The sequence below is a fragment of the Aquarana catesbeiana genome, linkage group LG05, assembly GCF_042186555.1.
Source record: "Aquarana catesbeiana isolate 2022-GZ linkage group LG05, ASM4218655v1, whole genome shotgun sequence".
Taxonomy (NCBI): domain Eukaryota; kingdom Metazoa; phylum Chordata; class Amphibia; order Anura; family Ranidae; genus Aquarana; species Aquarana catesbeiana.
Window position 1 is genome coordinate 165275077 of NC_133328.1, and position 25262 is coordinate 165300338.

The 25262-nt window shown below is 44.8% G+C and overlaps 1 protein-coding gene and 1 pseudogene across 2 annotated transcripts in view; one reads left to right on the plus strand and one right to left on the minus strand.

Moving 5' to 3' along the window:
* The window catches only part of NUP214 (nucleoporin 214), a 179739-nt gene that overhangs the window by 149833 nt on the left and 4644 nt on the right, over positions 1-25262 (minus strand). For both annotated transcript variants that reach the window (XM_073630314.1, XM_073630313.1), the window contains exons 3-6: positions 25060-25211; positions 21600-21795; positions 18726-18796; positions 17803-17866 (exon numbers count right to left, since the gene is read on the minus strand). In XM_073630314.1, coding sequence (XP_073486415.1) covers positions 17803-17866; positions 18726-18796; positions 21600-21795; positions 25060-25211 — 483 coding nt within the window. The remainder of the gene's footprint in view (positions 1-17802; positions 17867-18725; positions 18797-21599; positions 21796-25059; positions 25212-25262) is intronic.
* Positions 1255-2713, plus strand: LOC141145835 (protein LMBR1L-like; annotated as a pseudogene).

The following is a 25262-nucleotide window of genomic DNA, read 5'->3' on the forward strand; positions in this document are numbered from 1 at the left end:
ACCTTAATGCATTCTATGCATTAAGGTAAAAAACCTTCTGTGGTACTGCAGCCCCCCCAGTTTTACTTACCTGAACACTGTCATTCTTCGGCCGGGAATGAGCATACCAGCTCTAGCTGGTATCTCGTGTCCTGATGGGACAGATTGATAGCAGCGCAGCCATTGACTCCCGCTGCTGTCAATAAAATCCAATGACGCGGTGCCGAGTCCTGCATTCTGTGTAAATGGACACAGATGCAGGACTCGGGAGCGCGCCCGCACGGGTGTCCACCAAGGAGAGCGCTTCTCCAACGTGGTCACTCGATGAGGGGAGGAGCCAGGAGCGCCGATGAGGGACCCCAGAAGAGGAGGATCGGGGCCACTCTGTGCAACACAAACTGCACAGTGGAGGCAAGTATATGTTTGTTATTTTTAAAAAAATAAATAAACAAAGCTTTACAATCCCTTTAAACTGAGAAAATGTACCAATGAAAAGTGCAACTCAGCACTCGGTGGGGAGCAGAAAGGCAGATAGCAACAGGGTCAATATATAAATACCTGTACCCGCAATGAATAAATCCAAATATTAAAAGTACACCTGGCTCACTTGTGTGGTCACTACTCTTTAACCTGTCTAGCAGGGTGTTGGTAACCGCATGGCGTATTTATGATCTCATCCTCTATTTTCTCACACAATCTATAAACTTGAGATTCATTGACTTGCTCCCAAACTGGTCCTAAAGTACATAGGAGTTGAACTCCCAGGACAAACCTTTCCACTTAAATATTTTCATTTATAGCTACAAAGGATTTAAACACAGGTTGAACGATTCAAATGTATTTACAAACACTGTGCTAAACTGAAGAACGTGCAGCAAGCATAACTGTGGGGGAGACACATCAGGTTCTATCGCTACAGGCTGCCTGCAGAAAACTACAGGAGGGGAGGAAACAAGACCACCCTGCACAAGGAGAGAGAGCAGCAGTGACTGGTCTTTATTATAGAACACTTCTGCACCGAGCAAAAGCACAGGTGTTGTTTCACACTGGATTATTGCACAGATCTACAAAAAATACACAGTGGGCGCCAGCATTCAAGTAAGAATATCCAGTTGGGTCATGGTGGCAGTTAGTGCAGGCAGACCGGTGAACACTGGAGTCGCCATCGCTCTTCTCCTCTGAGGGTGGAACCAGCTGCGGGGGGCACCATGCTACCAGAGAATGGAAGCCGATCAAGAGGTGTCTCTTAGAGAGCAGATCTTCCAAGCCTGGGTCCGGGAATGCATAATCTGCTAGTTGCTTTTGACTACTCTACCTCCTCTCCTATATGGTCATCACCATGTTCAAGAAACATGCTGATTTCACCACAGTTGACCTTGAAGATGCAGCTGTTAACCGAATTGCGCTCTGGATGTGTACCTTCACCTTCGCTGTGTCTGTCGGAGCCGTGCTCCTGCTGCCTTTCTCAATCATCAGCAATGAGGTGCTGCTCTCTCTGCCACACAACTACTACATCCAGTGGCTCAATGGATCCCTCATCCATGGCCTATGGAACCTGGTTTTCCTCTTCTCTAACCTATTACTAGTGTTCTTGATGCCATTTGCCTATCTCTTCATGGAGGCCGAAGGTTTTGCGGAATCAAAAAAGGGAGTAATGTCCAGAGTATATGAAACCTCTGTAGTTCTTCTGCTCCTTACACTCTTGGTGTTTGGCATCGTATGGGTGGCATCTGCCATTATAGATGACTCTTCTGGAAGAGAATAACTCTATGATCTGTGGGAATACTACCTACCATACCTCTACTCATGCATCTGTCTGTTTGGAGTTCTTCTTCTATTATTGTGCACTCCGTTGGGCCTGTCCCAGATGTTCTCTGTGACTGGAAAGCTATTGGTCAAACCTCGGCTCCTGGAGAAATTGGGAGGAGCAGATGAGCTGTACTGCATTTGAGGAAGCAGCCATATTACGTAAAATATCCACGAAAGCTTCATGCTGGCTAAATCTTAACATGGAGGCTTTACAAAAGAGGCTTCTCACCATCAAGAGCAAGCAAATCGCATTAGAGAAGAGAAGGAAGGCCTCTCCATGGCAGCGCAACTTGGTGTACCCTCTAGCCATGCTGTTGCTCCTCACGCTCACTGGTATCTCTGTGCTGATTGTGCGCTTCCAAGTCTTGGAACTTCTAATTGATGAAGCTGCCATCCCAAAGGAGATGCAGAATTCATGATTTGGGAAGGTCTCTTTCTCTGTTTTTGGTCCTTTCGGAGCAGCTGTACAAGTCATCCTTATATTTAATCTGATGGCTGCTTAGGTGGATGGGTTTTATTCCTCTCCTTTGTTTATAAGACTCTTACCCCAGAAGCATGACACGACTATGACCAAAATAATTGGAAACTGTGTGTCCCTGCTTGTGCTGAGCTCTGCTCTCCCAGTCTTCCCCAGAACATTGGGCATCACCAGATTTGATCTGCTGGACGACTTTGGACGATTTAATTGGCTTGGGAACTTTTACCTGATATTCTTGCATAACATTCTGTTTGCTGGCCTCACCACACTCTGCTTGGTGAAGAAGTTTACCTGGGCTATACAAGCTGAGCTCATCCGTGCGTTTGGACTGGACAGGTTACCTTTGCCTGTAAATAGGATTCGCAGCCAAGGCAAGGCCCGATATGCCTCCATGGAGTTGTCTGTCAATGTGATGTGCACTTGGCACCAAGATCCCTGAATACGTGAATAGCCAGACAATCTACTTTGTTTGTTTCTCTTATTTGAGAGAAAAGTAGTCTCAAGCATGGATTCTGGATTTTTGCAAATGGAAACCTTGGTCGGGTCCTAAATTCTAGGAGGTTCTACACATGGATTTAGAAGATTTGTTTTTATTTCTGGCCCAGAACCTGGGTGACAACATTTGAGGAAACTCTAAATGTAATGTTTTTCAGAAAAGTCTGAGCCAACTCTTGAACGTGAATTGTGCTGCTACAGAGTAGGAGAGAGGTAGCCTGACCTCTTTCATTTTTCCTCCTGTTTTGGTATTTTAACAAACGGATAAGTTCTTCAACTGGATTGTGGAGTCCCAGAATAAATCTACTTCCCTCCCGTGTTTACAAAAACTCTCCATAGTGCAATGGAAACACTAATTTCACACAGGAGGTCATGTAGGGACGATGTAATAAAGGTGCCCAGGATGTTGGTCCTCTTTCTGCTTGTGCTTGTTTACATGAACTCCACTCCAGCCTTTGTGGCTTTCTATTTCCATCTCATCTGGTGTGCAATCTCTGTGCAATGAGACAATACACCAGCATTATTCAGAAGCCAAGAGACTCATCTCTTATGGCATCTCCATTTTGTGTCTTTTGTATGTGTTGTCTGGAAGTGTTTACTATTAGAGCAGTATGTAAAACTATGGCTGGATTAGTAGTGAATGTGTGAATAGTTCTCCTGCTGCTGTTTGTCTTTGATCGGTTAGCTAGGCAGTGTCTTCCAGAATTAATCTAGAAGTGCAGTATTTTTTAGAGCTTTGTCTTTGTTCTCTGTTTATGTATGAAGCACACATGGTGAACCCAACATAATGTCATTTTCCATTAAGTGCAGAATACTGTTCTCTCTCTGGTCACTTAGGGCCTGATACACTGTGTGCGATGACTGGTGCTTTTCTGCACCTGATAAACACCAGTCACTACAAGGGCATATTTAATTGCACAACACAGGTGTGATGTACAAATATATGATGCATTATTCTGCAGAACATGGGATGGCACCACAGGTCGTGCAGCACATCACACTGCACTGCTGTGCAAAGACCTGAATGGCAAGTACATTTGTACACTCAAAGTTTTTTTTACAAAAATGTAAACGGTGTGATGCACCAAAAGCATGCATCGCACTGCCCCCCATCCCTCAGCAAAATGGACACCAGCCCGCACACTAAAACATAAAATTATACCCTTTTTAGGAGCAGAGTAATCTGTACCTTATGGATATGGTCATGCTGGAGAATGTGACACTTTTTTTTGTGCGTTTTTATGATTGCATAACTCGCCTTCTGTTCTGATGTATTCATTCAGCAGATCTCCGCTCGGGGAGGTGAGAGAACCGAGCCATCAGCGGTGTTCGATGACTTGGTTCCCAGTGCAGAGGTGGCGGGGGACAGATGCAGCATCAGACCGATGCTGCATCCACCTAGGCAAGTATGAATATGGGATAAAAAGAAATCCCATACTTCTCTGTTAAAGCATGAATAACACAGTACAGTGCTTGTGCTGTGTCATTTGGCCCCTAAAAAAAAAAAAAAAAAAAAAAAAAAAACCTGGCTGATCCTGCCCTTCCCCCTGTAAACAGACCATGGTTTTTCATGGCTGCTAAGCCCTGACACCGTGGTCAGTTTACGTGCCTCGGTCATCTGCAGCTCTGCTCTCCCCCCTCCCCTCCTTGCCTGTCAGCTCGAGACACTACCCACGCCTCCGCTCCTATGAAAAACTATATTAAATGTATACCATCCCATCTGTTATATAATGCTGTGTCCCCCAGCGCCTGTGCTGTATAAAAGCTATGCCAATTTCTACCTTATCTCTGACCATCTCCCTGCGCTAAAGTGACTGCTGGTCTCTCTGCTCGTCTCCAAACATTCTCCAGGCTGACGTCAGCGGGAGCGCTCGGCCCCGTCCGCTATAGCTGTCGGGTAGAGAAGAGCCGAGGAGCCACATGAGCGCCGGGTGCCGCTCTAAAATGAGGTAGAAAATCAGCATTGTTTTTATACAGCAAAGGCACTAGGACACATAGCGTTATATAACAGAGGAGATGGTATACATATGATATAGGGGCTTAAAAGGCTTATAAAAGGTTCGTTTTTTTTTTTAAATAACAAACATGTCATACTTACCTCCTCTTCTGCGGTCCCCCCGCGGCACTCCTGGCTCCTCTTTTTCTCAAGCGCCCCCACAGAGAGCCACATTTCCTGGGTGCACTCGTGTGGGCGCGCTCCTCGGCCCCGCCCCCCATATCACTGGCTTTGATTGACAGCAGTGCAAACCAATGCTCCTGCTGTCATCAATCCAGCCAATGAGGACCCAAGACAGCGGCTGCAGCTGCTCTGCTTGTCCCTGGAACGATCGGGTTCAGGTAAGTCCGGGGGGGGGGGGGGGGGGCAGGGCTGCTGCACTATAAAAGGTTTTTTACCTTAATGCATAAAATGCATTAAGGTGAAAAACCTTGGAGGGTTTACAACCCCTTTAACTTTAAACATTAGGTAAACATGTAAAAAAATAAACAAATAAAAAAGTTCAGCTCGCTAAATATAATGTGGAGCTGAAAAAAATATGTATGTCTTCACTAGGGATGAGCCAAACACCACCCGGTTCGGTTCGCACCAGACCCTGCGAACGGACCGAAAGTTTGCGCAAACTTTAGAACCCCATTAAAGTCTATGGGACTCGAACGTTCGAAAGCAAAAGTGCTAATTTTAAAGGCTAATATGCATGGTATTGTCCTTAAAAGGACCAGGGGACATGTATCAATGCAAAAAAAAGTTTTTAAAAAAAAAAAAAACGACTTTTTTTTTTTTTAGGAGCAGTGATTTTAATGATGCTTAAAGTGAAAAAAAAAAAGGTGAAATATTCCTTTAAATATCATACCTAGGGGGTGTCTATAGTATGCCTATAAAGTGGCGCATGTTTCCCGTGCAAGGAACAGTCCCTGCACATAATGAAATTTTTAAAAGGAATAAAAGTAATTTAAAACTGCTTGCGGCTTTAATGTAATGTCGGGTCCCGGCAATATGGATGAAAATCAGTGAGACAAATGGCATGGGTACCCCCCAGTCCATTACCAGGCCCTTTTGGTCTTGTGTGGATATTAAGGGGAACCCAGCACCCAAATTTAAAAAAAGGAAAGGCGTGGGGCCCCCAGGCCCTATATACTCTGAACAGCAGTATACAGGCGATGCAAACAAGACAGGGACTGTTGGTTTGTTGTTAAGTAGAATCTGTTTGTAATTTTGAACTGGTACATTTTTAAAGTGTAGCTCCAGCCAAAGAATCTATTTTTAAGCTTTTTGCAAAACATAGGGAAGGGTTATCACCCCTGTAACATTTGTTTTGCTGTCTGTGCACCTCTTCAGAAGATTTCACCTCACTTTCTGTCCCAATGACAAATGTTTTTTGAAAAACTGGGGTTTTTAGTGAAACGAGGACTGGTGATAAAGCATCAGTAGAGAGGAGACACGTTTTTCCCATATTAACTCTTACAGGAGAGAATTTCCCTTCCTAGGGGTAGATTTCATCTCACTTCCTGTTGTCTCCTTCCGTTTGCAAGTTGGATGTTTGAAAATAGGGGCCTGCCCTATATACTCTGCAGAAATTGGGGCCTTAGGTGTTGGTGTTGCCACAACACTGTAAACCCTCAGTTACTCTTGGTTGGCGCAGGAGCGGGCCCTGCTGTGAAATATTCGATCAAGAATTGTAATTACATGCCATTGTTGAACAGGGGCAGAAAAATTGGGCCTTTGGTGGTGGTGGTGCCACAACACTAAGTTCTCACTGTCACTGCTCTTGGTGGGCACTGGAATGGGCCCAGCTATGAAATATATCAAGAATTGTAAATTACATGCACCTGTTGAACAGGGGCAGAAATATTGGGCTTTTGGTGGTGGTGGTGCTGCCACAACACTGTAAGCCCTCACAGTTACTCTTGGTTGGGGCAGGAATGGGACCTACTGTAAAATATTTGATCAAGAATTGTAATTACATGTCCCTGTTGAACAGGGAATGAAAAATTGGTCCTTAGGCACTGGTGCCACAACACTGCAACCCCTCACAGATACTGTAGTTGAGCGCAGCAACGAACTCTACTGCAAAATATTGCATCAAAAATTGTAATTACATGCCCCTGTTAAACAGGGGCTGAAAAATTGGGCCTTAGCCCAGAACCAAAAATGTTCTTACAAGCTATCAGCATGATCATTGAGGAGGAAGAGGATAATCACTCAGCATAACAGGATAGTCACTCAACATCAGCATAGGCAGTCTTTGAAGGGATCTAACATTTCAATTATTCGGTTACATCAACATCAGGTGCCTGGTAGCTGGTGGTGATCCAAGACTGATTCATTTTTATGAAGGTCAGTTGATCGACCGAGTCGGTGGACAGGCACACCCTGTGATCGGTTACAAAGCCTCCAGCAGCACTGAATGTGCGTTCCGAAAGAATGCTGGATGCAGGACAGGCCAGTAGCTCAATTGCATACTGTGCAAGCTCTGGCCAGTGATCCATCCTCAAGACCCAGTAACCCAGAGGATTTTCGGTGGGAAAGGTGTCCAAGTCAGATCTTGCCCCTAGATATTCCTGCACCATGTAAAACAGACGCTGGCGATATTTGCTGGAACCGATCATACCTTGGGGCTGCAGACTAAAAAATTGTCTGAACCCATCGGTCAGACAGCCACCTTCTCCACCGCTCCTACTTTAACTGACCGAAGCCTCAGCAACACGTTGTCCAGGAACAGAAGTTTGTAACCTCCCAGTCTCTGGGAACGCGTTGCACAGACCTTTCTGCAAGGCCTCCCGAAGATGTTTCATCCTCTGTTCCCTCTGCGACGGCAAGATAAGGTCCGCAACCTTACCCTTGGAACGTGGATCAAGGAGGGTTGCCAGCCAGTATTGATCCCTCTCCTTGATATCACGAATACGAGGCTTTGCAGGATCAGGGAGGCCATTCAACATAGGTTTGCTGAGGCATTCGGTCCGGAGTCCACTGGGTCACTAAGGACGACATGATCCGCAGCCACCTCCTCCCAGCCACGTACAAGTCCATGGGTTTCTTGGGACTGTAAATGATCCCTTGAAGACTGATGCTGAGTGCCAGGCTCCACCTCCATGCTGACAAATCCTCCTCCTCCTCTTCCTGTGTGGTTGGCGGGCATGCAGGAACACTGTCTGGCTAAAGGGGGCGTTGAGAGGTAAGGAAGTCCTCCTCTTCCTCCCTCTGTTCTGCCTCAAGTGCCCTGTCCATTATTCCAGGCAGCGTGTGCTCCAACAGGTGGATAAGAGGTACAGTGTCACTGATGCATGCACGGTCACTGCTCACCATCCTCGTGGCCTCCTCAAATGGTGACAGGACAGTGCATGCATCCCTGATCATAGCCCACTGGCGTGGGGAAAAAAAAACAAAAAACAAACAAACAAACAAACAAACAAACAAACAATCTCCCCTGACCCTGTCCTGGTGCCATAGTCGCATAGGTACTCATTGATGGCCCTCTGCTGCGTGTGCAGCCGCTGCAGCATGGCCAACGTTGAGTTCCACCTGGTGAGCATGTCACAGATTAGGTGGTTCTTGGGCAGGTTTCCTTTTGGAGGTCAGCCAGCTGAGGACTGGCATTATATGGCCTGAGGAAATGCACACAGACTTTCCTGGCCTGCTTCAGGACATCCTGTAAGCTCGGGTACCTGCCCAAGAACCACTGCACCACCAAGTTAAGGACATGAGCCAAACAGGGCACATGGGTCAGTTGTCCCTGTCGGAGGGCAGAGAGGAGGTTGGTGCCATTGTCGCAAACCACCAAACCTGCCTTAAGCTGGTGTGGCGTCAACCACCTCTGAACCTGCCGCTGCAGAGCAGACAGAATCTTTGCCCCAGTGTGGCTCCTGTCCCCCAAACACACCAGCTCAAGTACCACATGGCATCTTTTGGCCTGCATGCTTGCGTAACCCCTTGAACGCCTACAGAGCACCGCTGGTTCCGAGGACAAATCAGCACAGGAAGAGGCCATGGAGGAAGAAGAAGAGAAGGGGGTGGAGGAGAGAGGTGTGGCAGAATCACCACTAGTAGAATTTTGGAGGCATGGTGGCGGAACAACCTCCAACACTACTGCACCCTGTCCTGCATCCTTCCCAGCTGCCAGAAGAGTCACCCAGTGCGCTGTGAAATATAGGTAACGTCCCTGTCCATGCCTGCTGGACCATGAGTCAGCGGTAATATGCACCTTACCGCTGACCGCCCTGTCCAGCGAGGCCAAGACATTGCCTTCCACATGTCGGTAGAGAGCCGGAATCGCCTTTCGTAAGAAAAAGTGTCGTTTGGGAACCTGCCACTGAGGAACTGCACATTCCACAAACTCACAGAAGGGGGCAGAGTCTACCAACTGAAAAGGAAGCAGTTGAAGTGCTAGCAATTTAGCCAAGCTAGCATTCAACCGCTGGGCATGTGGATGGCTGGGAGCAAACTTCTTTCAGTGGTGCAGCAGCTGGGGCAGGGAAATTTGCCTGGTACAATCTGACGTCGGTGTACCGATAGCAGATTGCCCACAAGTACTTGGCTGTGACACATCTAATTCTACACCTTCATTCCTCCCAGTGCAGGTCTCAGAGAGGACTAAAGCTATAGTGGGGTTGGAGATCCCAGCTGATGAGGAGCAAGGAGAGGTCCCCTTTGTTGTTTGGTGTGGGTCTTTTAGGTACGCTTGCTAACGAACTGCATGCCAGGTCGACATATGTCTGGTCAAGCACGTGGTGCACAAGGGGGTGATGTTTTGGCCACGCAAGATACGCTTGAGACATATGTTGCAAATAGCAGCGGTGGGATCTGAAGCACTCGTCTCAAAAAAGGCCTACACCAAAGAACTTTTGGAATAACACGCAGAGACAGCAGCGCCCTGCACATGCGGAGTTCTGCAGTGTGATGCAGTCAGGGTGCTGCCCTTAAGCTGGCCCCTGGAGGGCATCCTGCCTCATTGGTGATGTGCCTCCTCCTCCTCTTCTCAGGCACCCACGTGGAGTCAGTGACCTCATCATCCCCTCCCTCCTCATCACTGGAGCAAAGCTGGCAGTATGCTGCAGCAGGGGGAACATGACTGCCAGATTGCTGTCCTTCTTGGGCACCCCCTCTCTCTGGGCTCACATTACTGCCTTCCTCTAGCTGGGTACCATCATTGGATCCTTCAAAACGCTGGGCATCCTCCTGGAGCATGTACCCAAAACTTTGGTCAAACAGTTCAGGGGACTCCTCAGGAGGACATGGTGGGGCTAGGGAAGGAATGACTGATGCCATTCAGCTGAGACAAGAGGCCGCGTTGGCAGCTGCTTTTCCAAAGTACCCTGAGCCTGGGTGAGAGAGGATGGGGAGGATGAGGACAGCTTGGTCATCCACTCTACCAAGTCTTCCGCATGTTGCGGCTCAACACGGCCAGCTGCCGAAAAAAGGACAAGTGTGTCCCACGGCCACGTGCTGATGAGGATGCACCGTCTCCACGACCAGCACTGTTGCTTCTAGACACAGAGCCTGCTTGCCCTCTTTTATTGGCTTGTGACTGTCTGCCTCTCTTTGTTGGCCTTCCAGACACACTAATGGCCTGCAGTGAGATGTAGCTGCACAAAGCTGGGATGTGTGTGTGTGTGTATACATACACACACACACACACACACACACACACACACACACACACACACACACACACACTGATACTGCAGCTAGCAGAATCAACTGCCTGCCTGTAGTGTTATTAGTATGAGAACACCAGCAATTGTCTTCAGGTAGCTTTAGGTGCACACTGTGCAAAAGACGCAGTACACTAACTGTACTGTACCTGCCTGTGGTATTAATAGGAGCAGAACAGCAGCAATTGTCTTCAGGTAGCTTTAGGCCCCTTTCACACGGACGGATAGAATTGTGCTTTTAGCTGCGTTTTTGTCTGTAAAATTCCATTCTCTCACTGATCAGTCAACTCCGGTCATGTTGATTAGAAGACAGATTTATTACAAATGTATCGATACATAGGGGTGAACTCTCACAGCAAGGAGTTCCATGCAGAGTCACACAGAAACACTGTACTCAGGTTGTTTTATAGCAGTATTTGGCAAACTGCCATTGGCTAAGGCACACTGGTGACTTATGGTGCATTGTCAGCTTGAGTGCCGGTTCACACTGATGCGAGTTCATAACGAATGTGATGCGTCAAAAACATTCTAAATTCGCATGTCATCCATAAAGTCATTGTTTTCAATGACCGTCATTCACATACATGCGTTGCGATTCCCCTACGAATGCGATGCGATAAAAAAGCGTCTTATGCGAGTTTATAGCGTTGCGAATTTAGTCTCCATAGACATCAATGTAAATCGTTCTGGAATCGCATTGTTGGTTCAGATATGTGTGAATTCCACCACACTACTCTCCACAAAAACCAGGAAGTACACAGGAAGTTAATACCCTTTTTTTTTTTTTTTTTTTTTTTTACATTATGATTCCATTGGCTAGAACATCAATCGCAGCTATGACCAACTCCTGAAATTTGCGGTAAAATCGCACCTCACACAGGACAAAAAAAACGGAACAAATTCACAGCGCAGCAGTGTGAACCAGCACTTATTGTCAAATCCAGCGTGTCTTTCACAAGATTTCCTATTTTCGTAAACTTTTGCTAGTTCTTTAAATATTGTTGTAGGTGTTGGTCAGAACTAAGCAGATTGCATAAACAATAAGGGCCATTTTAGCTAGAAAAAGAGCATATAAGGAACAAGGCAAATGTCGACATCTCCTGTAATTCTTTGCATATTTCTTATCAGTTTTCTACCGCAGCTAAACGCACACAACGCTTTCCAATGGCCCCATTCACACACTGCGTTTAGCTGCATTTTGATTACATGCGGTTTTGTGTTGATAGAAAAAATAGAATTGACTGGGTTCAGGAGAGATTTAGCACAGCTATCCGCACATAACCGCAGTGCACTGTGTCAGCTGCGGATAGCAGCGCCGAGCTGGCTCACTCATCAGGAAAGGAAAAATGTTTTTTCCTTTCCAAATGAGCGACAAGCACAGGGAACCCGACTTGGATCCTCGCCAATGCCAGGCACTGCGTTTGGTATGAATCTTGAGGGGGGACGCCACGCCAAATTTTAAATAAAAAACCGGCATGGATTCCCCTCCAAGAGCATACCAGGCCCTTCGGTCTGGTATGGATTCCAAGAGGCACCCCCTACGCGTGGTGGTCCCCCAAAATTCATACCAGACCCTTATACGAGCACGCAGCCCGGTCGGTCAGGAAAGGGGGTGGGGGATGAGTGAGCGCCCCCCCCCCCCGAACCATACCAGGCCGCATGCCCTCAACATAGGGGTGTTGGTGCTTTGGGGCAAGGGGGAACCCCAAAGCACCTCGTCCCCATGTTGATGAGGACAAGGGCCTCTTCCCGACAACCCTGGCTGTTGGTTGTTGGGGTCTGTGGGCAGGGGGCTTATCGGAATCCGGGAGCCCCCTTTAATAAGGGGGCCCCCAGATCCCGGCCCCCCCACCCTATGTGAATAAGTACGGGGTACATCGTACCCCCTACCCATTCACCTAGGGAAAAAAAAGTGTCAAAAAAAAAAAAAAAAAAACACAACACTACACAGGTTTTAAAAGTAATTTATTAGGCACATCCGGGGGGTCTTCTTCCGACTTCGGGGGTCTCTCAGGCCTCTTCTCCCTCTCTCGGGTGTCGTCTCCGTGCTCTCTGGTTCTTCTCCGCTGCCTTCTTCCTTCTGCCGGGCTCCTCCGCTATCTTCTGCTCTTTTGCCGCTCTCTTGCTAGCGGAGGAGCCCGGTCTTCTTCCCTAAGACGTCTTCTTCCCTCTTCTCTTCCAGAGATGTTGACACGACAGTCCCATTATGCCCCGGGACTGTGACATCATAAGGGGGGCGGGGTCACCGGGTGACATCACCCGGTGGCAACGCCCCAATGCCTATATAATAATTGGTTGCGGAACTCGCTCACAGCATTACAGCGAGAGGGAGCATTGTGTCAACATCTCTGGAAGAGAAGAGGGAAAAAGACGTCTCAGGGAAGAAGACCGGGCAGAAGATAGCGGAGGAGCCCGGCAGAAGGAAGAAGGCACCGGAGAGAGGGAGAAGAGGCCTGAGAGACCCCCGAAGTCGGAAGAAGACCCCCGGAGCTGCCTAATAAATTACTTTTAAAACCTGTGTATGTGTGTTTTTTAATTGACACTGCAGCTAAATCGCACTGTACAAATGCAGCTGATCGCAGTGCCTGGTGTCTTGAATTTCACAGAAAAAAAAAACATGCTTTTAACTGCGGCAGAATAGCCGCCCATGTGAAAGGCGCCTTAGGTGCACACTGTGCAGAGGACGCTCTACACTAACTTGTAAATATTACAGCTGTCTGCGGTACTAATAGGATCGGAAGAACACCACCAATTTTCTTCAGGTAGCTTTAGGTGCACACTGTGCAGAGGATGCACTACACTAACTGTAAATTCTGTAGCTAATAGGATCAGCAGAACAACACCAGCAATTTTCTTCAGGTAGCTGTAAATACTGTAAAAACACCTGCCTGTCAGTAGGAAGAGAATAACAGGAACGGATCTAGCTAAACTGAATACAAATAAATTATATATATATATATATATATATATATATATATATATATATATATATATATATATATATATATATATATATATATATATATATATATATATATATACACACACACACACACACACACACACACACACACATATACACATACACATATACACTAAGTGCAGCTAACTGACTTAAAAGGAAAAACTTGCGCTGCGCTTAGGTATGTGTTATTGTGTGTGTTCACCCTAATGGTGCCATGTACATTCAATCACAAGTATATAAATGACGCAAAACTGTAATCAATTTTGCATGTGCAAATCAATACACCAAAGAAGTGCAATAAAGTACAAAATATGATAAATTCAAAGTGCAATGTGCAAATGATAAAAAACTAAATGAACTCTGCATATATAAATAAATAAATACAATAAACATTCATTGATGATACTCAATAAAAATAGAGATGTGCACTACACATAACACATGCAAACGCCAATAGGATCATGTAAGTGACAAATTGTTCTTATTGTTGAAAAATCCTCCAGTGTAACATCACACAGCAATGTGCAGTGAATAAGTTCCAAAAGTAACAGTGATGCACGAAGTGTTTCACAGAAAAAAATCCAATTGCTGTATCAAAGTGCCCAGATCATGCCGTGATGTGCCTCGGTGACCCCCAAAGTGGTTGCGCTCACCTTAGAGCGTGTGACACAGTGTTCAGTTGCGTCAATACACGCTATGGAGCCACCCCTGGGCTCAGTAATAGATTACAGCTGATCTCCCAATAGGCTCTCTGCTCATGTCTCCAGCAGCTCCTGCCAATCCCCGCAGAGGCTGGTTGGCGGCGTCAAGTGACCGCAGCATAGAGAGAGCGCCAGTGCCCGCCTGATTCTGTCACAGCCTCGGAATATGATGGCACAGATCAGGCGTTGGGATCTGGAAAGCTTTTCTAAGATTTTGTATGGGGAAGAAGTAAAAAACCGGAACAGCGTTTGTCAGAGCTCTGACAAGCGCTGTTCCGGTTTTTTACTTCTTCCCCATACAAAATCTTAGAAAAGCTTTCCAGATCCCAACGCCTGATCTGTGCCATCATATTCCGAGGCTGTGACAGAATCAGGCGGGCACTGGCGCTCTCTCTATGCTGCGGTCACTTGACGCCGCCAACCAGCCTCTGCGGGGATTGGCAGGAGCTGCTGGAGACATGAGCAGAGAGCCTATTGGGAGATCAGCTGTAATCTATTACTGAGCCCAGGGGTGGCTCCATAGCGTGTATTGACGCAGCTGAACACTGTGTCACACGCTCTAAGGTGAGCGCAACCACTTTGGGGGTCACCGAGGCACATCACGGCATGATCTGGGCACTTTGATACAGCAATTGGATTTTTTTCTGTGAAACACTTCGTGCATCACTGTTACTTTTGGAACTTTTTCACTGCACATTGCTGTGTGATGTTACACTGGAGGATTTTTCAACAATAAGGACAATTTGTTGTCTCAAATATCACATATCACTTATATGGTTATATGTATATATTTATTTTTTATCACTTATCACTTACATGATCCTATTGGAGTTTGCATGTGTTATGTGTAGTGCACATCTCTATTTTTATTGAGTATCATCAATTAATGTTTATTGTATTTATTTATTTATATATGCAGAGTTCATTTGGTTTTTTATCATTTGCACATTGCACTTTGAATTTATCATATTTTGTACTTTATTGCACTTCTTTGGTGCATTGATTTGCACATGCAAAATTGACTACAGTTTTGGGTCATTTATATACTTGTGATTGAATGTACATGGTACCATTAGGGTGAACACACACAATAACACATACCTAAGCGCAGCGCAAGTTTTTCCTTTTATGTTTACTGCACGGCTATGAATACGTGATCTGCGTTTGCAGCTGGGCATTTATATTTTAATACAGTTGGTTCTCCTATAAGGTATTTGATCATTGCGGCTCGCAAGATTTTTTCCTTTATTGCAGCTAACTGACTTGCCTGCCTACTATATCCAACTTAAATCAAATGACACTGTCTCTCTCAACGCCGAAACACACTACACAGGGCCGACGTGCAGGCGGCCTTATATAGTGTGGGGCGTGTACTAAACCCCCTGAGACATAATTGGCCAAAGCCACCCTGGCTTTGGCCAATTACGGCTCTCTGTACAGACGGCGCTGTGATTGGCCAAGCATGTGGGTCATAGTGCATGCTTGGCCAATCATCAGCCAGCAATGCACTGCGATGCCACAGTGAATTATGGGCCGTGACGCGCCACCCGAAATTGCCACGAACGACCCATATCGTTCGTAATTCGACGAACGGTCGAACATGCGATGTTCGAGTTGAACATGAAGCTTATCTAGTCTACACACACACACACACACACACACACACACACACACACACACACACACACACACACACACACACACACACACACACACACCAGTATTTACTCATTGGCTGCACAGGAAGATAAATTGGTTGTTTGAATTTCATTGTGTGACGTGGTGGCTGCATTACTTTTCTTTTTTTCCCGTTATTTTCTCACTTTATTTTCATCTTATTATCCTGCCAGTAACACGCTTTTTCTCTAAAAGATGACAATGCTCACTCAACCTAATGTACCTACAGAAAAGCAGTGTTGTCACCCTACAAAACTACAGAATACCTCCCTATCTCACCATCTCCATAACACAGGAGGGAGGTGTTTTGTTTCCCCAAAGACACCTGGGAACTATGCTAACTGATAACCATCTGCACAGGCAGAGAGCACAAGAATCAGTAGCCCACAGGATTTCTGTCAGGATTAACAGGTCATTTTTTGCACTTATCAAACAAATATAGCAAAAAGGGAGCGAACAAGAGCAGTTCATCTTTGGGGTTTACATACATTTTAAAGCCCTACACTGAGATTACTAAAACTCCACCAGCCAGAGTGCAGGGGACAAGGCTATGTGAACTGGTCTAGAAGTGCGGTGGAATCTGCAAGAGCAGAGTATTGGGTAAGTAAAACTGCTCTCCCAGCCCTCTAGATGTAAAGTACTGAAAGCACTGAATAGAACATACTGTACAAGGACGGGAAGCATGTTGGATGTGTGTGAACAACTGGGAAAGAAAATGTTGCAGCAGTACATCTAGTTAAAGCATATATGTGATCAAAATGTAAAATCATACACTCATTTCCTCATTGTATTTGAATTATTTTTAGCCTACTCCTATTACTTTGAATGATCTTTGTATTGTTTGTACACTTACTTTCTGAAGATACCCACACCTTACTTCCATGTATTCTGTGACACATTTACTCTGACCTGTTGATAGGCACTGCTCTGTCACATATTTCACAGAGCCTGCCTTCTGAACTGCAGAGGTGCTAAGAGGAGGGGTTTCAGCAGGTGGAGTCAGTACAGGAAACACTGCTTGCAGGCTGCAAGGTACCATGGAGCACCATTTGCAAACACAAGTTTGCCTTACAAACAATATTGCTCTTTCTATAAGCATGGAGTATCAATCGATTGTTCCATAGTCACTGTGTCCTGGTTCACACTATAATCCACATGTGAATAGCACAGAAACCACACCACATTCCTGTGTAAATCACATGCAATTCAGTGTGGTGTGAATAGAGCCCATTTATTTGGAATGGGCTTAAATCGCATGGCATTGCACCAAAAAAGTGCAGGTACCTTTTTTTAAGCCAAAACCAGCAACTGCATCGTGTGGTCATTTCGTACAATGCGACCTAGTGTGGGAAAATCACAGTTTGTGATCCTTTTGGGGTGTTGTTAATTTAGTATCGACACCTACAGCAGATTGCAAACACAGTGCAGTTGCAATGGAGTACAGGAAACGCGTACTGCATTTGCCACATCGCATATGAGCTAACCTAGGTTGAATGGGCTCAAATTGCATGCATCGCACAAAAAAAGTGCAGGAACCTTTTATGGAGCCGCACCGCAATGCATGGTCGATTTGGATCATGCGATCTGGTGCAGGCAAACCACAGTGCGTTTGCAATCCTTTTGGGGCGTTAACTTTGTATTGACACCTGCAGCAGATCACAAACACAGTACAATTACAATGTAGTGCATTTCCCGCACAGTACATGTGTGGACCTAGACCCAACGGGCTCGAATCAAACCAAGAAAGTGCAGGCAACTTTTTTGGAGCCGCTCGGCAACCGTATTGCATGACTGTTTTGTACCATGCGATCCAGTGCGGGCAAACCACACTGCATTTGCAATCCTTTTGGGGTGTCAATAACTTTGTATTGACACCCACAACAGGTTGCAAACACAGTGCGATTACAATGCACTGTGGGAAACACGCAGGGATAGCTGCATTTCCCGCACCGTATATGTGTGAACCTAGGCTACTTCCTAATGCTTCGCATTTCTGTTCTACTGTGAGGGAATGCCCCAAAACATCAATAACAGAGCGGAATCATTTTTACCTTTAACTGGATTATCCGAATCATAAAAGGAAGGACAGGGAATAACTTTCTTCTCTTGGAGATTCTGAAAGAGAACATTACTTCAATTAGTAATGGATGAAAAGACAGAAGTAAGAAGCAAATAAACAAACAAGGAAACAAATCAAAGCTTGACATCTCAACAGAGTAAGTCTCCTACAAACTATAACTTCCTTCGCAAAGTATTCAAGGATAAGTTCACCTTTTGGAACATGTTCCAGCTCCTGCTGCCAGATCTTCTCCCCACACCCACTATCACTTTTTGAAGAGAGTGCAGCCGTGCAGGGCTTCGCCCACACAGTTTCCTGTGAATTAATGAACTACGAGTACCGTTATCCACTATGGCTGGCAGTTTGTAGTTCTGAATGAACTGCAAGGGCGCTGATGAGCTCTCTCATAGTTCAGTCACAAGCCCTGCTGCTTTCAAGTAGACAGCCTGTATGCAGGTACTAGCAGAAAGCTACAAGGCTTGTCTGCAGAAGCCTGACACTGCACCCCTGATTATGGGTACAATGCTTTCCAAAAAGTTAGTAATATTAGTTTGTTGAGATTGAAGGGGACATGTGGCACTTTTTTGAGCCAGTAGATATCCTTTAAATCTCTTTCAAATTTGGGAATGTCACACACAGTAATCCCATCTCTCCTCCATTACTTTTGGAAAAAATGAAAAGTCAAAAGACTGCAAAACAGGAAAGCAGGTAGAACATTAGATCACTGATTTACATTTAACCTATAGTGTAAGTTTAAGCCTATATTGTAAAGGGTTTACTAAATTTAGGCTACAACGTATAGTGTTCACCAGATTAAGTCTTCAGTGTAAAGGAATTACCAGTTTATAAATACGAGCAAAACTGCTAAAATCTCAAAGCAAACTTACTCCATTATCAGGGACAAGCCACACTTACCGGGAGGTACTGTACAACTGTGCCATTCTGTTTTCCGACAGCCAGCTGCTTTCCTTTGGGGCTCCAACACACTATAAACAAAATGGAAGGTTTAGAATATCAACTTCTATACATAAAACAAGTGGAAAGTCAGATTTCAACTTTTTTGGTGTTTTTCCTGCCATAAGTCACAGGCACTCGATTAGTTGTTGATGGCAATACATAAGCTTTTTGCTTTAATTTTGACAAATAAGCCTAAACATAGAAACACAATAACTTGCAGACACTATTTAGCTCAATCACTTAAAGGCCAACTCTCTTTAAAACTTTATTCTGTTTGCGATAAAGTGCAAAAAGTCTCCACCCAAAAAAAAGAAGAATCACACTCCCTAAATGCGTTCCACCCCAATGAGCTTGCTCACAAGGATAGAATAGTTCCTAAAACAAGCCAACTACACTCGACATCTTCTTATATCTTCATGTTGGACTGCAATAAGCGTATATTGATTGGTTTGCGCAAAAGTTATAGAGTCTACAAAATAAGGGGTCGATTTATGGACTTTTATTTTTTAATGTTTTCACTGGTAATGGCGACGATCTGCGATTTTATAGTGGGACTGCGACTTTGCGGCAGACAAATCTGACCACAAGTGACACTTTTTGGGGACCAGTGACATTATTACAGTAATCAATGCTAAAAAAAAAAAAAAAAAAAAATAATGCACTGATCAATGTATAAATGACACTGGCAGGGAAGGGGTTAAGTGGGCGATCAAGGCGTTAACTGTGTTCCCTGGGTGTGTTCTGTGTGGGGTATGGGCTCACTGGGACAACACCGAGATTGCTGTTCCTGATCACTAGGAACAGCAGATCTCCATGTTGTTCCCTGTCAGAATGGGGATCTGCCTTGTTTACAAAGGCAGAGCCCCGTTTTGCCTCTCTGTACTGCGATCGCGAGTGGCCAGCTGACAGAGTCCGCCACGTGTCCACAGTATCTATTGCATGAAGCGACGTACAGGTACGTAGTTTTGCGCAATAGAGCCGACCTGCCACAGTATATGTACTGTGGCTGGTCGGCAAGTGGTTAACTAAGGGGCGGGGCGACCCGAAGACTTAACTGGGTGACCCCATCCACTGGGACATCATTAACTCAGCAGGCATTGGCCGATGATGTCACAAGGTGGCGGGGCCACCCAGTGACACTGCCGGGCGGCCCCACCCCATAGCTATGTAGAAACTGTCAGATGGGTTAGCTGGCAGACGGCGGGAGTCAGCGACGCGTTTGGAACGGTTTTATTCCCTTCTTTTGGGTTATTGGTAGCATTCATCGTGATTGACGCTGGATCTACACTAGGGGACATTGTTTTTGATTTTTTTAATAAAGGAATTGTCAAAAACTGTCAGTTTTTATTTCTTTTTGACACTTTTTTTGGTGAATGAGTAGGGGTACAATGTACCTCTACTCATTCACATAGGGGTGGGGAGAGCCAGGATCTGGGGCCCCTCTCGTTAAAGGGAGCTTCAAGATCCCGATAAGCCCACCGCCCGCAGACACCCACAAACACTGACAAAGGTTGTTGGGAAGAGGCCCTTGTCCCAATCAATAAGCAGTGCTCAGAAAACACACAGGACTCTTTGATTTTGCATTGAAATCGCACTGCCACTGCACCACAGATATGTGAACCTGCTCCTTAGAAAGCTGGTTCAATTCACGTCATGCGAATCAGATGTGGTTTAAAACACATCCAATTTGTATATATGTGAACTGAGGCTTACTACGGAGAATCCGTTGTCGGCTGTCCCTCCGCTACACTGAAGCTCGGGCTGGGGCTTGATCATGTGGCAGCACCAGAATGTCCTTAGCATAGGTAAGTATACAGATCTTTCCGTTCAATGGGTAGATAGAATAGCCTTAGAATGGAGGTGGGAGTAGATTTCAGAATAGTTAGTTAGTGTTTGACTGAACTCCCACTTTAACAGTTATATGGTTAACTGTTTTAAAGGGTCCAAATCTGATTTTTCCAAACAATGCCCAATAGAATAGGAGGTAGGATTGTTATTTTCTACAAACAGATACAAACTTCTTAGGCAGAAATTACATTTATTACAAAACTATAATACAAAGGTTAGAGTGCACAGAAATACGTGCCAACTTTTATATGGGCATTTAAACAGTATTTCTGCGTCAAATAAATCAAAGTTTTGCGTGGCAGTTTGTTAAATAATGGTACTTTGTCCGTCCACAGATATAACTGTCCACTTGATCTTGTAGTGCTGCTCTTAGCTGTCCACCCCTCCTCGCTACAGTATTTACGCCACTGTGGTAATGAAATACATTTAGAAGTCTAACTTAAAACATTGCCGTGTGATTATTTTGGTGCACACCATTAGAGATTCATAGAAACTGTAGCATTTCACTAAAGTGATTTGGCGCAACAACACATTGAACACTGTAATTTGGCTCATCAAAAATGCACCAACATTTATCCAAAAGAACCTCAAAAAACAAACACATATTTCCCTTTGTTAGGCTCCATGTATACTGGCTTAAAAATCGCTGCTTCTACAGGAGTTTTGTTTTCTGCCTGTAGAAGCAGCTTAATGTTATTCTATGTGTCCATGTACATTAGGACGATTAAAAGGCATATTTTGAGTTCAACGTTTGGAGGTGGGAAAAAAAAAAAAATCCTTCTGGTTTGCGTTTTTGATTGGAGCTTTCTGTCAAAAAAAAAAAACAAAAAAAAAAAAAAACTTTTTTTCAAGGGAACTGGCATTTTTTTTTTTTTTTTTTTTTTTTTTTTTTTTTTTAAGAACAGTATGCATGGATCCTTAGGAGTAAAATGTTTAGAAACAAACACATTCACTTTAATTGTACAAAAAAAAAAAGATACTCACCTGAGGTAACCCCAGTAGCTGGGGGCAGGCTGGCATACAGACTTATAGTATCTGTGACCTGTAGGACGGAGATGCTCCCATCACTTAGACAGACAGCCACAGTGGAAGCTACTGGGTTCCATTTAAGGTCTGTAACAAAACTGCCAGCATCTTGCAAAAGTCTTTGAGATGCAAAGGTCTGTTTAGGTTGCCTTGCCTATGAGAGTGAGAGAGAGAAAAAGAGACAGAATTCAGTAAGACACTTACAGTTTAGGCATTTTACTTTTATAAACACTACTTTATACAGTTGTGCTCATAAGTTTACATACCCTGGCAGAATTTATCATTTCTTGGACATTTTTCAGAGAATATGAATAACACAAAAACTGCTTTTCTTTCACTCATGGTTAGTGTTTGGCTGAAGCCATTTATTATCAATCAACTGTGTTTACTCTTTTTAAATCATAATGGCAACAGAAACTACCCAAATGACCCTGATAAAAAGTTTACATACCCCCTTTTTTTAAATACCGTTTATTGACCCCTTTAACATCAATGACGGATTGAAGTCTTTTGTGGCATTTGTGGATGAGGCTCTTTTTTATCTTCTCAGATGGTAAAGCTGCCCATTCCTCTTGGCAAAAAGTTCCTGGAAATTCTTGGGCTGTCTTGCATGAACTGCACGTTTGAGATCTCCCGAGAGCGGCCCAATGATAGTGAGGTCAGGAGACTGAGATGCTCACTCCAGAACCTTCACTTAATTCTGCTGTAGCCAATGACAAGTCGACTTGGCCTTGTGTTTTGGATCATTGTCATGTTGGAATGTCCAAGTAGGTCCCGTGCGCAGCTTCCTGGCTGATGAATGCAAATGTTCCTCCAGTATTTTTTGATAACATACTGCATTCATCTTGCCATCAATTTTGACCAAATTTCCTGTGCCTTTGTAGCTCACACATCTCCAAAACATCAGCGATCCATCTCCGTGTTTCACAGTAGGAATGGTGTACCTTTCATCATAGGCTTTGTTAACTCCTCTCCAAATGAAGCGTTTATGGTGGCCAAAAAGCTCAGTTTTGGTCTCATCACTCCAAATGACTTTGTGCCAGAAGGTTTGAGGATTGTCTCTGTGCCGTTTGGCGTATTGCAAGCGGGATACTTTGTGGCATTTGTGTAGTAAATGGCTTTCTTCTGGCAACTCGACCATGCAGCCCATCTTTCTTCAAGTGCTACCTTATTGTGCATCTTGAAACAGCGACACCACAAGTTTTCAGAGAGTCCTGTATTTCACCTGAAGTTATTTGTGGGTTTTTCTTTGCATCCCGAACAATTTTCCTAGCTATTTGGCTGAAATTTTGGTTGGTCTACCTGACCGTGGTTTGGTTTCAACAGAACCCCTCATTTTCCACTTCTTAATTAGAGTTTGAACACTGCTGATTGGCATTCTCAATTCCTTGGATATCTTTTTATATCCCTTTCCAGTTTTTATACAGTTTAACTACCTTTTCCTGCAGATGCTTTGACAATTCTTTTGCTTTATCTATGACTTCAGAATCCAGAAATGTTAGTGCAGCACTGGATGAAAGACGCAAGGGCCTGTCAGGAGTCCAGAAACTCATTGACCTTTTATAGACACACACAAATTACAAGCAAACAGATAACCGGTGAGGATGGTTACCTTTAATAGCCATTCAAACCCCTTTGTGTCAACTTGTGTGCATGTTATCAGGCCAGCGATTTTTTTTAAAACTGTGACAGTGGGTGCGGGGAGAAGATCCCGATCCGCTGTCACAATATGAATCCACCCTTAGCTCCAGCACGGGGCTCTGAAGGTATGGCATGGGATGCAGTCTCTAGAGCGCATTCGCAGGTGACGTCACCGACAGCATCTCCTAAACGTTAGGAGATGGTCACTGTACCTACAGGTAAGCCTTGTTATAGGCTTACCTGTAGGTACAAGATAAAATGGAGAGTTTACCTCCACTTTAAAGTTATCGGTGTTCTCCCTGTATAAAAGTAAAGTGCAGGATGGGGCAGAACTTGACTGCTGAAGTTAAAGTGAATGCAAAGATTTAAAAAAATTAATTAAAAAAAAAAAAAAAAAATTAAATAACAAACATGGTATACTTCCTGCTCTGTGCAAGGGTTTTGCACAGAGCAGCCATGATCCTCTTCTTCTGGGGTGCCCCGCCGGTACTCCTGGCACTTCCCCTTCATAGAGTGCCCCCATGGAGAAACGCTTTTTTGGGGCACTCAATGAAGGTGAAGTGCCAGGACGCTCCTGCATCCATTGGTACAGACAGCGGGACTTGGGCCTGCACCCCGCGTCACTGGATTTGAGTGACAGCAGCGGGAGCCAATGGGGGGGGGGGGGGGCTCTGGGGGCAGCTGCAGCAAAGAAGATTTGGAAGCGGAGTTCCAAAGATATATTGTTTTTTTTTTGTTTTTTTTTTAGTGAATATCTTACAATCACAACTTATAAATATACCACTCACGTTTTTTGTATATATCGCCGCTCGATTTCTGATTTTGAGTCAAAAAATAAGTAAGATTCTCCTGTCCTGGCAGATCCCATATTGCTTGTGGGCATGTGAAGCCCACAAGCATTATCTTCTGGGATACAGTGCATCTGAGCGACCAGCACGCACCGCCCGTTCTCGCGCATGCGCAGTATGAGAGGCTCGCAGCGCGGGAAACTTCTCACGTTGCCATTACAATGGGCGTCAGAAGTGCCCACCCCGTTGTGATGGCAACGAAGATATCTCGCAATGGAATCTCACAAAGGTGATCGGCGGCGATCCACACTGACTCATAGGAATTATGACACCAAGCTCCCAGGAGAGAGCATGCCGCAGGAAATGATGTAATTAGCCGCGGGTGGGAGAAGGAGGAAGTAAAATGGAACAGCTTAGAAACAAGGTAAGCTGACTGGAAGGAAAAAAAAAAAAAAAAGAAAAAAAAACGATCAATGAAGAAAATATTGCCAATGATATATTAAGATAAAAGTAAAAAAAAAGTGGGTGGAACTCCACTTTAAGATGCAACGCTGCTGATGTGCTGATGGCTGGAAGTGTAGAGAGTGCGGATCTTGTACTTGGGAGTAGGGGAGGGAGCCATCCTGCCAACTTTCATTTCCTGGTGGCAGCTGGATGAGCTCAAAACTCAGCCTGGGTGGCAACCATGGATCCTTGGATAGATATAGTTAAGGCGTGAGTGTAGTCACCCCAGGACATGAAGTGTGTTACTGGCAGGGTCACCAGTAGAAATGAAAAAGGAAAAGCCTGAAAAATAAAAACTAAGACAGCCACTAAGTTAAAGAACTGTAACATATGACATTTTTCTTTTTCAGTTTAGATATGCTTTAGACAACAAATGTTTTATTTATGCCAGTACTGTTAAAAACAGAACAAATCTGTAAAATAATTTCTGTACTATAGGAATACTAATAATTGAAAAAAAGATAATGAAAGTCTGATCCAAATACCTTGTTCAGTAGTGTACGAGTATCATAGAAGGAGATTATACAGCCACTGTCACTGGAGGACATGCAGACAGACAGCGTCAGGTTGTCAGAACTCATGGCCACATGATGCACTGGATATTTTGTTGGCACATCAATCCCAGGTGGACTGGCAGCTGCACAAAAGAGGCAAAAAAAAAAAAAACAAAACACACACACAATCAACA